Source organism: Protopterus annectens, chromosome 7.part0, assembly GCF_019279795.1.
Source record: "Protopterus annectens isolate FY-2018-M chromosome 7.part0, PAN1.0, whole genome shotgun sequence".
Classification (NCBI taxonomy): domain Eukaryota; kingdom Metazoa; phylum Chordata; order Ceratodontiformes; family Protopteridae; genus Protopterus; species Protopterus annectens.
The window spans coordinates 1,728,722,674-1,728,737,555 of NC_056739.1; the positions used below are offsets into that span (position 1 = coordinate 1,728,722,674).

The following is a 14,882-nucleotide window of genomic DNA, read 5'->3' on the forward strand; positions in this document are numbered from 1 at the left end:
AGAGGTATGTTCTTATTCTGTAATGCCCATCCTGTCAGGCACTATTGCTTGTGTAGTTTCAGTGTCGTAAATAGTACTACCTGAACTATTTTGCAGGACTGCTTGAACATGGAAGTTTGTAATACTCATCAACATCACGGCCCTGCAACCGGTTCTGGCTGCATGGACTGGGCAGACTTTAATGAGCTAAATGATAAAGCTCATGTCCTGAATGATTACCTTCTTCCACTGGCCATGATATGATATTGTGGCAACAGTCCTCAGTTTTTTACTGATATTGCAAAGATGCTGGAAGGAAAACCATGCTTGTTTGTGGACAGCACAAAGATACAAAAGATATCTAGTTTGGTTGTTGGAGTTTAAAGAAAGAGAAGGAACTTGCCAAAACTGAACGGATGGTCAAGTATGTGACAACTGAAATTTAATTAGAGATACAAATAATGCACCTAGATTCCATAGTGTGTGCAGAAGGACGAAGCCCTATGACCCAGATGATCAAATCTCAATTAGCAGCATAGGTGGTGGAGAGGTTGAGGGAATGACCTAAGTGCCCAATGTCAGTGCACCCATCCTTGGAGAGAGTGTCCTGACTTCCCACATTAGCAATGCCTACTTTTAAGTAGGTGATTACTCATGGAAGAGGCCAGAGTAGGCTCATACGTGGTAGGGAATGCACTGCTGAGTCTGAGATGATGTGGGTGGGGTGAGCACATGCGAGTGCGCACACACACACACACACACACACACACACACACACACACACACACGCACACACACACACACACACACACACACACACAAACACACACATATCATTCACTGCCCAGACAGCCATTGTGAATATGCCTTCTGCTTATGGAGGGGGTACTAAGAAGGATGGAGTGGAGACTGTCTCTGAACCAGTTAACTGGTATGTTGTCTATTGTTCTGATGGCTCTTGCACTGTATGAGGACACCTAGTTTTTACCCATGAACAAATGAATGAGTTAATGGGCCACAGGTAGAGCAGCCATTGGGAAGGTCTCATGGAGAATGCAAAAAAAAAAAAAAAAAAAAAAAGAAGAAGAAAGAAAAATGAAAATGCGTCTTGGAAACAAAAAAATGAGTATACACAGTAGCAGAGCTGGTACTAACAGCAAGAAAACGGGAAAATGAAAATGACTTGCAGTAATATGATAATGATAATCATTTCAGGTTGTCTGAAAGAAAGTAAGCAGTATGCAATACCAAGAGGAATCCTATGCTGTAAAGAGTAAACCATTGCCTGCATTCTTTTGAAAAGACACTTGATTTAACCCTATTTGCAGTATATTATGCTGTTTTAGAAACCTCCATCTTTTCAAGGATATTGAAGGAATGGAGGTAGTCATGATCAAAGGAAAAAGGCTGCAGAAATTATTTTGCACATCATAAAACAGAAAAAAGATGGAGCTCACACCATGATTGGCATATCCAAGTATCTCATAAGTCTGTACAGTCCAAGAGGGCAGCACCTTTCAGAATAGCAAAGCAGGATGCATACAGTGCTGAGGATGCATAATTGAAGATAGAACAGATGGACTTAGAAGTAAGTACAGCATAAGGAATTGTTTTTTTCACAGATCAGGTAGTAGATAAATGGAGCAGCCTTCTGAAAGTGGGTGTTTTAAATTAGAAAAGTAGCAGAATTCTAGAATGTCAAGGACAGATACAAGGTTATTTTGGGAATAATCAAAGAGTATAAGCAGGTGGTTACCTACACTCAACAGTTGAGCAAAACATAAGGAAGTGAGGTGGAATAGATAGGCCAGTTGTCCCTTATCTACTGATAGAGTTTATGCTTCTGTGTTTGCAACTGTAGTTATGCTCCCCTGTAATTTCTTATTTACAATCTATGCACTTATTTCCAATTTACTCAAGACTGTAGACCCAATTTGCTCTGGTAATACCATCTCCTTTTCTGTCCTAACTAAACAGAATGCATATTTTACTGCGTTTTCATGACCACTTATTTAGGACTGCTCAGACTAGGATTAGTTTATTTAATTGCTGCTTGCTTTACTAATCCACTTAGTAACTAATGACCCCACTTAGTGAAATGTTGCAGCATATTTTCTTAAGAAAACTTGAATTCTGTCTGTTAAGTAAATTAATCATCTGTGAAGCTGGAGGATTATTTACATCCTCAGAGCTCAGTATCCTACCATCTAAATTTAAAACACTCAAAATATAGACTAAATAGGAAGAGCAGCTCTGGAGCAGACATTTCAGAAGAGAGTTAATATTTGTGCCTTTAGGTGTATAGCTGCTATTGGCATTAATTTGAAACTATATGGTTTACTGTTACAAAGAGAAAGATGGTCTTGTATACACATGCTATAAGTGTTTTTTTAAGACACAAGGTGCACTACATGAGGATTGGCAAAACCCCATGAATGAAACTCTGGCATTTTTAATAAATTATCACATACTGACATCCATCAGTTTTGTTTTGCTTTTTATTTTTATCTTTTTCTAGTATGAGTGCATTTAGCTTGATGAAAATATAAATTTTAAATGAGAAAACCCAAGTTATAGAGAGCTATCAAGAATTTGGTGAATTAATTGATACAGACGTCACAACTTATTTACTTTTTTTAACTGAGTGTTTGACAAGATCCCTTTAGTGTGGAACTTGGCTTTTGGGAACTGTCCTCTTTAATGTGGTTTAGCTAAGGTGTTTGATTATAGCTGGTAAATAAATGCAGTTCTCATAACCACCCCTTTGAAATACATTGTAATCAAAGTTTCTTTGAAATAAAATCATCATCTAAACACAAAAAAGTGAAGTACACTGTTTATATTTCTTCCCTTGGAAGGAGAGATTATTTCTTTACTTTTTGTATTTAAGACAATATATATAACTGACCTTTATAAAATGATGTATAGAAGTCCTACAATTCAGCTGTTTAGCAACTGCTTAGACACCTGCAGTGTAACCAGTAACTGCATCTATTTGTAAAAGGGCCTTGCAAGTCTTTACTTTTGTCATTGGCTGTGACAGTTGAGTGACTGGAATGTTGTTAAGTAATTTAGTGACTTGCAAAATACTATCACTTTAGTAAAGTAAAAACCATCTGTCTATTTACAAATAATTTGCCTACACTGCTGTTTTATTTTATTCTCAAAAACACATTTGGGGATGGATTCCAAAGAAGTTGTTTTTTGGATAGTTATTTCCATTCTGTCTGATTCTCATATTAAGACTCCACAATTCCTCATGCCATGTAGGATGATGCAGAATCCCAAGGGCCTACTCCAAATTCTGCGACTTTTTTTTGTTTTGTTTTTTTCGGTCCACTAGAACATAAAACTTTGAAGTTTTGTATTGACATTGAATAGTACTGTAAACCTTTAGAGTATTAGCATCGCTTATTATAATCAATAGTCCTATGCAATGTTGGAAAAGCTGATAATGTTACTACAAGCATTGCATGCTAGAAAGCCCAAATGCCTGCAGTACCATTTCTACCTTACAGATGGAGCTCTGTTTGGCCAGCATGTTATTGGAGATTGGAAGACTGTACACCTGCACAGTGGTATTATTTGTGTGTTGCCCTCTTCATACACTGGTGACAACTCAAAACAAAGCTTTTTGCAAAATCTGAACTGTGCTCTTGCAGAATAGCCCCACAACCTGCCACCATTGTATTGTCAGGCCTTCCATTGTATATAACAGAGCTTTCCATGTCATGCATGCAGCATTACACAGCAGAAATAGACATGGTGATACAGGAACATCTGTCTTCTGTTGATCTTGGTGTTTATGAGTCAGGTTAGTCCCAAAGTAAGTATGTACATGGAATCTTATTACCTGGTCCTGGCAGAGTGAGCATCACTAACACCTGAAGTCTAGCATCAGGTAGCACATGGAGTACTCTGCTTCCTAGTGTGATACCATTCTGAGGGTGGAGCTGGGATTTAGTATTAGGACTGCAGAAACCCTCTGCTACACTAGCCCTGTCTTGTAGAAGCAATAGCTGAACAAGTAGTTATCACTATTCTGCTAATGCTTTGTGGTTCCTGTCCCTAGAAAAGGGTGATAATTATTCTGTAACTACACACCATGTTATATTTTATGATTTATATTTTGTCAGCTTTTTCTTGTTTAAAATGCCTGAAGAATGAGTATCATTAAACAAACTGTACCTAATTTAAGAAAATAAGCACATACTGAAACCATTTATAGGGTCAGTTCATAACATTTATTTTGGAATTGTGAATAATTTTGAGATGTTGGAAATGCTTTGTTTACTGATTTGTTTTATACATGGCCTTATGTTTTTCACTTTTTCTCCCCTCTTATTCTTTCTTCCTGCCTCTCCTGCCTGTCTTCCTGCTTTCCACAAGTAGGATATACCTGCTAAGTAAACGACATGCACTCGAGGACTTGAGGCAGCAGACACAGGTTTTACTGTGCTCCCAGGCTAAGCTTGAGGCCCAGAGAGTGATCTTGAAGGATAAGTTGAATTCTCTGGGGAACAGAGATCCACCCCAAGCCCTGAACCTGGATGATGATCAGCTGTCTGTGACATCAATGGTAAGTTTTATGGAACAGTGGTATAGTTAGACAAGGGAAAATGGTAGCTAACTGAATGTCCTATTTCATTCTAGTCGTACTATTCTGTAATTGAGCTATCGTTCCTTGTATGGTACACCCAAGTCAAGTGTAGAGGAGTGTGTATGTCTGTGGGTAAGAATGTATTAGGAAGTTGCAGATTTAGCTATCACAGGTTGAGAAATTAAGTCTGTCTCAGCAGAGTTTTACCATGCATGTTTCAATAAACTTCAGTTATCCAGGTTAAGGCTGCATCAGGAATTCTGCTGTACCTGAAGGAGGTGTGAACTATTAAACTGGAACTGATTGACTAAATTTATGACCATTCACAAAGTGACTTTCTATTATGAGCAAGCACGGTAGTGAATATCTTTTCCTTTCCAATAAAGTAGTCTTCTCTGGAGTATCTACTAGAAATCACCTTGTTTATCAGTGGATTACAAGTTCCCGGTCAGAGTCTTTCGATTCTGACTCCAAACAACCTGTTTTGGAGGGGACACCCCTCACCAACCAGGATGAATGTTTTTTTTTTTCATGTTTTGTCAGAGGTTACTTTCTCCCTTGAAGCTGCTCTTAAACTTAACTCTCCTTCTGCCAGGTTAGGTGTTCATCTGTGCTGCCTTACTTTCCTTGACAAGACATCATTGAGATATTATCTTCAGCCTCATCAGAGCCTTTCTCCACCCATGAACTAATCAGTTCATTTTCAGCTAGTGGACAACTGTCTAATTTCTTCTCCAAGTTGTTTCCTAAGGAAGTGCCTAACTGACTTATGTAGGTAACTCAGTAGTCAAAAGTACAGACAGTTCTGTGGTTGCTAGTTTTCTGCTTTTTCTATGCGTATAAACGAAGGACTTTTCTACAGCCACTATGCTAGCAAGTACATTAGAGGGAGCAGTTTGTTTACTGACGTGATTTTTGTGTACCTTAATAGTTCTTAAATAATGATTTGTTGGTTGTGTATTCCACACCCTTCACATGGTGCCAGAACTAGCAGAAAATACTGCAATCGTGTATTCTGCTTGGGAAATCTGTTTGAGATACCTTACACAGTAATTGTTCATACATAAACAGTGGTAGAATGGCCATAGGAGAAAAGGTGTAGCTTAAAATTATAACAACAATGCATGTATTTTTTGAGTTTTGTAATACATATGGATCCTATCGTGTCATTTTTTACTTACAATGATAGTTGAAAGTCAGTAAGAAAGCTTTTAAAAGATGTCAATATACATTACGTATTAGTCGTTAAGCATTACCCTACGTAAGTCATTGAACAGCAAATTGGATCACAGACAGAACCCAGGAAATTAGGGTGGCCTGCTGTACCTCCTCTAAAGGACCTGTCAGTAGCGGAGTACCTCAGGGCTCAGTCCTTGGGTCACTCCTCCTTAGCATTTACTTATCAGTGGTCAAAGCTACTCTTAAGGAATTATGGCTGACCAAGTCTGCAGATAACTGTAAACTTGGTGCCATCATAAACTCACTAGGGGATACCAAGATCTTCCTAGATACCTTTTCCAAACCAATAGCTGGTGTCAAAACCATGGACTAAAACTGAATGCTAAGAAATTTCTACTCGTATCCTTCAGCAAGCAAGATGCTCCATGTAACTATCACATTTACTTCACACCCTTGAAAACTGATCCATTAGGGATCACATAACCTATGTAGACAACAAACTTCAATCACCACATACCCACTGTTGTAAGGCATCGTTTTTCATTGCACAGCTTATTACTAAGGATTTGGCTTCCAGGTCCAGGGATGTGATCATTCTACTCTAATCAGTACTCATCAGGCTGATCATTGTGTATAGTGCCTCTTTGGTATACTTGTTCAAATGTTTAACACAACCTGAATGCCCACAGTGCTTTCTTACTAAGAAAATCAGGGGTCTAGGACTTGCAAGATGGCTGTACAATGAGTAATAGCTTAATTTCATCTCTCCCAGTGTGAAAACAGAAACACAGACGAGAGAGAGAGAGAGAGAGAGAGACAGTGAACTTATTTTTGGGGTACATTTCAGTAACTGGCTATTAGGTGCACTGCCTAGATGCTGGCCAAAAAGAAATTCAGAAAACTTGAAAGAAAATCAACCACAAAAGGTGATTAAAAACACTGACTGGGAAGAATTCTACAGCTGTTCAACAAAAAGCAGCACAAGCTCCAGCTTTGGTGCAAGGCATGACTTCCAGTAACCTACAGGAGAAAATAAGTCAAATGTACTCAGAGCTGATGAAGTATATTAACTCAAATAACAAAAGGCTGGATAAAATGGAAGAAGCTTAAATAGATATTCAGATGAGGTGACACAACTGCAAGAATCGGAGGTTGAAATGAAGAAATGACTGACTGAATATGAGACTGCTCAAAAAGAGATGTTTCAAAAAATAATAGAATTAGAGGACAGAGCACGCAGAGAAAATTTGAGATTTTCTTCTGTGCCTGAGAAGCTGGAAGGAACAAAAATACATCTGGAGTGTTCCTCTTCAGGCCTCTGCTGACAGTGGGCCATGTCCCAGTTGGACTTTCCCAGTAAACAAATATTAAATAAAATAAAAAAAATAAATAAATATTATAAAAGCACAAATAAGCACCTGGACTGGTATTCCACAGCAGGAGTTGTTAACTGAAAGAGCACATCGTGTGTATGCTCCAAACCTGGTCATGAGAGAGCAGCCTAGACCTTTAATAGTAAAGATGTATTCCTGCCAGTAGAAGGAGTTAATTCTGACAAAACTGTGGCAGAAGGACAAAGTACTAAAAGTGGGAGACAGTAGAATGTTTGTGGAAAATGATTACTCACAGTACACCAGGCAGAAGAGGATTCTGTATTCCACTAATCGGAATGTCGAGAAGCAGGCATAAGATTCAAATGGCTGTATCCAGCTAACTTCAGAATATTCTTTCCTGGAGGGACAAAAGTCATTTTTTGATGCAGAACATACCAAGGAGGAAATTCAAAAGTTTGTCCAACAAAAAACGAGATGTGAAACAGAAAGAGATTCTGCTTATTGTTCTTCTGGTAATAAAGATCACAGAGAGATGGTGCCAGTGAAACCCTTTCCAGTGTTTCAACATAAAATGCTTGCTAGACAGAAAAAGCACAAGAGTTGACTAGAAGAATAAAGAGTACATTGGAAAGTAAGCAGAGATTGGACTTGGGAGATGGAGATAAACAGGAATAAAACCAGCAACTCAAAAATTGACAAATAAATGTGGGATTATAAAGCATTAATTATATTTGTGAAACATGACACAACAAGAAATCCTGGAAATATTGGATTTTTTTTTACTTTGCTTGCAAGGGACTCCAAAGCATATGCCCTACTTCATGTCATTAATGTTTGGAGGAACACTTAGGAGAGGGTAAGAGGAAGAAAAGAGTTAACTGTAAGTAAAATAAACTTTTGTTCTTAACAGTAATACTTGTATAGTGCATGATATTTGCATACTGTAAAGTTTTCTCAGTTATTTTCAAGTGTAATAGGGATACTAAAGTAAACAGGTGCCTCTGTTTTTTTTTCTTCTTTTCTGTTTCCCATTGTTCAGTTTTAAGAAATGTAGACACTGCAATGTAAAAAAAAAGAAAAACAAACAAAAAAAGAAAAGTCTGTTCAAAAGAGATACAATAAAAATTATGTATTTTTTCTCATTCTTGCATAGAGGAATGAAGGGATTGAGGCCCTTGGCTTTATCTAGTAACAAGTTTTAAGTGAAAGCAAATAAATAAAAAAGAATATTGAATATAATAAAGTACTCCTCTAGCAAACAAGTAAATAAATAAATATATATATACTTGCAGAAGCAACCCCGTATCTGGTTCTCATGTCTCCATAGAGTCAATCTGATAAAGTGCAATAAAAAAAGAATACTTCTTTCTTTTAATAGCTTTCTTTCAATGGTTAGGAGATAATGTTTTCTGAAAGCATTCAAGTGTTTTCTCATTTTGGGAGAGCAAAAAAGATAAGACAAAACCAAACAGCACTTAGTAGAAGCACAGTCTGTATCTTGCATCATAGCATGGATAAGCTTCCTTTTAGGTTAACCAAAGTCTGCGGGTGTGGCTGTCATTTTGTGACAGTTGTCCCTGTTAGAAAGGTAACACTTCAGTAGTTGAAGACGTACATAGTTTTGTGTGTTAATATTAAGTTAAAGAACAACAGGATTTTGTTCAGAAATGCTCAACATTTATGCACTTTTCCTTGTTATTTTCCGATCCTGTTAAAAGCAATTTATAATGTAGCATTTTAAAACTGTTAATCCAAATGTTTTACACTGAAAGTACAGAGCCTTACTGTACTGTTATAGTTTAACTTTGAAAAAAAACAACCCTCACACCATGGAAAAGCTTGCTGGAGTCTCCATAATGCTGATGTCAGGACTGCTACAAATTAACCGTAGTTTGCTTAAGGTTCCCTCCCCCCAAACTGACATCAGCACATCTGTATTTGTATTCCATAGAGAAAAATGTGTAGATCCACCCATTCTGTAATGTCACTGCTCCTTTGTACCTTCCCATGCCCATAAGGTGTTTGAAAGCATCTCCTTGAAATAGGTTCATAGGTAGGTTCATAGGGAGGTACTAGGCTATTAGCCCTAGGGCCTATATAAGCCTAGCCAAAAAGGTACCCTGGCTTTCGCCACCCAAGAAAATTATTTTCCTGTGCCCGTGTCAAGCAGATCCCCAGAGGTGATCCCAGGGGTGAATTTCCGATTTCTCATCCAGTCATCAAGATTTTTCTTGAAGAGTGCTAATTAGGAGCTTTGTTTAATATAGATAAGCAGTTTGTTCCAAAGTATGGGAAGTCTCTGGGACAGGAATCTATCCCTCCAGCATATTCTGTTTATTGTGGTGAGACAAGATTTAGGTCCCTAGAGCATGTAGCTCAGAAGGATTGGGATTTCTTTAAGTGGAGTATGTCCAACAACTCTGGGTTTGACATAGATTTGTATGTTAGGCAGAGATCGCCTCTGAGTAGGTGATATGCGACGGAGTAAAGTTGGAGTTTTTTGAGACAGTCTTCGTAGGGCATCTGACTGAAGCCAGTAATCCTCTTTGTGAGGTATTTCTGTGGCCTTTCCAGTTGTTGTAGATATCTTGTGAGGTACATACTAAAAGGGGCATTGTACTCTATAATAGGTCTAATGAGTGACGAGTAGAGGGGAGCAGTGACCTCTTTTCTCCTGGATGAGAAACCTTTTGTGATGAGGTGTGCCACGTAGAAGGATTTCCTGACTACTGTGGCAATGTGATTATCAAAGGAGAGACTACTGTCCACCTGTGTCCCAAGGTCTCTTATCACACTTTCGGTGTTAAGTAGACTACCACCTATGTGGTAGCTCATGGGTACAGAGTTTTTATGAAAGGGGATGACAGTGCACTTTTTGGCATTGAGCTTGAGGCCATGGCTTTGACACCAGGCATCTCTCTCAGTGAGGCCCTTTTGTAGGATGTCCACATCGTTAGGAGTTTCGATTATGGCTCCTAGTTTGCAGTCATCTGCTTACTTTGTTAGCCAAAGACCTTCTGTGTTAGCCTGTACTTCAGAAAAGTAGATACCAAACAGGAGAGGACCCAGGACTCCACTTGTCACTGGTCTGAAATCAGATTTGGAGTCTGCTACTTTCACAGTGTGGGTTCTGTCGGTGAGCCAGTTGGCAACCCATCTTGTGACATAGGGATTTATACCTAGTTTAGTGAGTTTATCTGTAATTCCAGAGTGGGGGATGATGTCAAAAGCCTTGGCAAGATCTAGAAAGGCTGTGTGAACCACCTTACCCTCGTCTATGGCTTTGGTGACTGCTTCAAAGAAGTCTATCAGGTTTAGGAGACATAATCTGCCTTTTACAAACCTGAACTGGGTGGGGTCCAGAGTTTGGAGATTACCAATGTCGTTGTTTATAAGTTCCATGATGATATTGCAGACCAGGCACATTAGGCTAATGGGGTGGTAGTTCCCGAAGTCTGTGGTGGCTCCCCCTTTTTGGAGTGGGATAACCATCACTGTGCGCCATTCAGTGGGCACAAAGCCTGAGCTGAGGCTATGATTGAACATGTCCCTTAGGTGGGGTGCCAGTTCATTCTGTAGTTCATGTAGAACGCAGCCTGGGATATTGTCAGGTACCATGGATGCTGTGTTCTTGGCTTTGGAGAGTGTGGTTTTTACCTTTGCAGCCGTGATTGCAGGAACTTTGCATTCTTCCGGTATAGAGATGGGCCCTTTAGGGGGTGAGAAAGGGGTAAAATTAGCACTGAACCTATCTGCCAGGATGTTGACAATATCAGTTGGTTCTGTATATTTAGTGCCATTGTGCTGTAACTCAGTGCAGATCTGATTGTTGCCATTGAGATTCTTGGACATCGCTATAGAATGCTTTGTGGTTGTCTTTAGAATCAGTGGCGATTTTGTTTTCGGAACTAGCTTTGGAGGATTTTATGAGGGATCTCAGCTTCTTACTGAGGCTGACCAAGGAGTTCCTCCAATCATGGGATTTTACTCTTTTTTTGCAACAGTTTCTTTCTTCTGTTGTAGAGTTTGTTTATGGCAGGGGACACCAGATTAGCTTCCTTTTTTTGGAGTATAGCATCTTGGCTCTGTTAGGGATAGCACGATCCATGCACTCGTGTAAGTGCTTATAAAGTGCATTTGTGTAGGATTCAGCAGTCGTACCTCTGTTGTCCATCTGCATGGGTGTCGTGAAGTTTGCCACTTCTGTCTTAAGAAGCGTGAAGTTGGCTTTGGAGACATTTTTTACGGTGGTTTCCCTAATTGGGGGTGGGGGCGGGATGTGGATGTCTAGGGTGATTAGCTTGTGGTCAGATCTGACCAATGAGGAATTGACCTCTGGTGTGAAACACTGGTCACCCATGTTGGTAATGACCAGGTCTAGGATATTGCTGCTCCTGGTGGAAGTGTGGATAAGTTATCCAAGGTGTTGGAATTTATGAATTCCAGAAAACATTTTGCAAAAGAGTTGGTACATGAGTAGTTTTCCCAGTTAATGGTTGGGTAGTTGAAATCACCTATTATGAGGGTGTACCCTAATATTTTCCAGTTAATCAAGAAATGAGGAGTGGGAATCCTGGGGCATGGTGGGGGATCTGTAGCAAGTTACAATTTGGATTGCGGTCTTGCCCAGAGTTAGTTGCACTTGGATAATCTCGGATGCAGTATGCTGAGCAACTAGCCTGGAGATGTGGATATCCTTAATGAATATGGACACGCCTCCACCTTTAGTGTTTCGGTCCAGGTTAGGTGGCCGAAAGGTGTGGTATGAATTATAGCCTGGTAATCCAGGGGTGCTCTCTGGAGCCTTGAACCAGGTCTCTGTCACTGCACAGATGTCGGTGTTCTCCATTTCAAGGAGTGCCTTGAGTGAATGCATTTTGAGGTTTAGACTTCTGGCATTGAGTAGCATTACCCTCAGATTTTGCTTGCTTGTACCTGTTACGATGGTGAATTTGTCATTTGAACCTTGCCTAAAAAAGGCACTATAGGAGTGGCAAGAGCCTTAGCCAGTATCTGGAATCCCAAGGGCGACAGGTGCAAGCCATTTCTGACAAAGCATCATGGTCTATTGATCATGTCATCCCAGGCAGACAGATACTGGATCCCGTTAGAATGACACCAGAAGCTTAGCCAATTGTTGAAGTCAGTCATTTTGTCCTTGTACTGTGGTATCATTCTGGGTGATGGCAGGATGCTACTCAGTGCTAGGGTCATACATGCCTGGGCTACAAGATCGGAGAGCCCCTCCATGTCTCTTTTCATGTAGTCCAGGGAGGTACGTCTCAGGTCATTCACACCAACATGGACAATGACGGAGTCATATTTGTACTTGTTGTGGAGTGACCTGAGTGCATGCATTATGTGGCAGATCCTGGCACCCAAGAGGCAGCTGACAGTAACTTTCTCCTTGTTTAGCCTGGTGAGTGGAACATCAGTGTACCTGACTATAGAGTCACCTATGACTAGAGTGCTGGGTACGTTGTTATGCCTTATGGGCTGTGGTTGAGTGGCACACTGAGTTTGTGGGCTATGTGTCATTTGGGTTGTGTTGGGGGGTGGAGATTGCTTGAGTTTCTGCTTTGGAGGTCTCTGTTGCTTGAGCAGATTTTTGTTGAGAGCATCCACGAATGTAGGTGTGTGTTTTGTGTTTCTATGGGTCTGTTTTTGTGGTGTAGGTTTTGAGGGACTATGTGATGAGTGTGGTGCAAGTGTTTACCTTCTCCTCTTGACTGTCTAGTCCAGTCTTGGGTGAAGAGAGCTTTGCTTCCGATTTGGCTATATAAGTGCATCTCTCACAGGTTGTAGTGTTGGGTGGTAGGAGGAGAGGGTTGTCTGTGTACATGAGGCAATTGCTGCATTGCCCCAAGATGCCCAGATTCGTCAGATAGACAGGAGAAAACACCGGGAGCTGACCCTTAGACATCCCTGGATAGATGCTTATTTATTAAGTACTAAAAACTGTTTTCTTGTAGACAAGTGAGGAAAGTTGAGTGCTGTAGTAATTTCAGGCTTATGTAGTGCTTACAGCGAGTTCTGAACAAGTGCTGAACACAAAGAAACAGATTTGAGTGCTAAAACTAAAAAAACTGGCTAGTTTTAAGGGAAAATTTAAAGAGCAGACTTTATGGCGCCAGGAATAGTTTGATCCTAGCTAAGCAGCGATGCATGAAGTGCATTTTTTTTTATATAACAGTAGCAAATGAGCAAACTGATTTAAACAAATGAACCAATTAACCAATAAAAAGCTAAAAACTGAGCCCTGTTCCAACAGTCTTCAATCAGACAAGTTCTAACTGCACACTCCTGCCACTAGGGTGCAGGGGGACCTTCTCCAAAAAAGATGGTCTGGATTAGTGCTCAAGTTATACAACCAAAGCTAGATTCAGCAGGTCTGGAACTTTTTTCTTTGTTGGTGTTGCCTGCAGAGTGTGTTTAGTTATCGGACATTCACAAACCTGACCATGCTCTGTTCTTTGCAAAAAGCTAAGCATTACTATTATTTTACTGAGGGAATGGTCCTACTAGTTCTAGATTGTTTTTGAAATGTTCAAAGAATTTTTTAAATACATGATCAGCGATATTATAACATTCAGCTGTTTGCATGCACTCAGATCATGTATTTTAATTGTTTCTCCTTCATCATCTCATACCACAGTTTGTTTGTTTGTTTGTCTTTTCGGCTTTTGCTGGTTAGGGGTCGCCACAGCAGAACTCCGGTCCGCTAATGATTAGCAGTAGATTTTTATGTTGCCGAGTTGCCAGCCCAATGCCCAACCTTCAGCAAAGGCACGCCTATTCACACATGTCTTTCGGAGGCCACTCAACCGCGGGGAGGACAATGCATGCTCCGCACAGAAGGCACTCCAGCCGAGAATCAAATAGGAGAACCTCTTGCTGTGAATATCATATCACAGTACATTTATCTAACAGTTCATTCTCCCATGAAGCAACTTAATTTCTGTTGATTGTATGCCATTAATTTACTTTGTTGAGTGTCTTCATTTCCATTCCAGGCCTTTTGTGTAGTACAAAGCATGAACACATTGTTTGACTGTTTTATTGGTCACAGATTCAGAAGTAGCAACCATTCAGTGTGCCTAAGTTAACTACCCAAGGGGACCAGAACCAGATAACAGGGGGCAAGCACCTCCCCCACTTTAAATAAAGTTATGAGCTGTGCCCCCAGCTCCTGGCTCAAATTTTCTTTAGTAAAGAATGCTGTGCCTCAGAAAAGGGATGTCAGAGATGTTGTGTGTGCCCACATGTGTGTGTGTATGTGTGTGCCCCTGGTTGTCTGCAAGTGTTTGTGAGTGTGTGTATGCAAGTTTGCGAGTCCATGGATGCAACTGGGTGTCAGTGCATGTATATATGCGAGTGTGCATGAGTGCATATGTATATGCAAGTGTGTGCGAGTGTGTATGTACATTTGTGCAAGCATGAGTGTATAGAGTTTTCAGACTCCTACAAGCTATGTTTCTGAACTGTATCAACAGTTCATTTCATAACATCATGCTGCAGAATTCCGACCACTTAAACATCAATCTGAAATCTTGAGTGGGGTATGGCTGTTGTAATTCTTTCATAGATATTAACTGTGATATCATTGTCATGGCACTTGATACACATTATCATTTTGAAACCATGTGTCACACCCACTACTTCTTTGAAATAGGAAACATTAATCCTTTAAACAGTTTACTCTCTTTGTGCATCTTCCACATTTATTCAGAGGTCTTTACTTTGTACACTGTTATCAAACACTGCCTTGCTAGCTTACAGCTACTGCTTAT

General features: G+C 40.0%; 1 protein-coding gene across 2 annotated transcripts in view; it reads left to right on the forward strand.

Annotated features, from left to right (window-relative positions):
• Positions 1 to 14,882, forward strand: part of FES (FES proto-oncogene, tyrosine kinase) — a 1,834,337-nt gene that overhangs the window by 1,382,178 nt on the left and 437,277 nt on the right. For both annotated transcript variants that reach the window (XM_044078263.1, XM_044078264.1), the window contains exon 10: positions 4,372 to 4,558. In XM_044078263.1, coding sequence (XP_043934198.1) covers positions 4,372 to 4,558 — 187 coding nt within the window. The remainder of the gene's footprint in view (positions 1 to 4,371; positions 4,559 to 14,882) is intronic.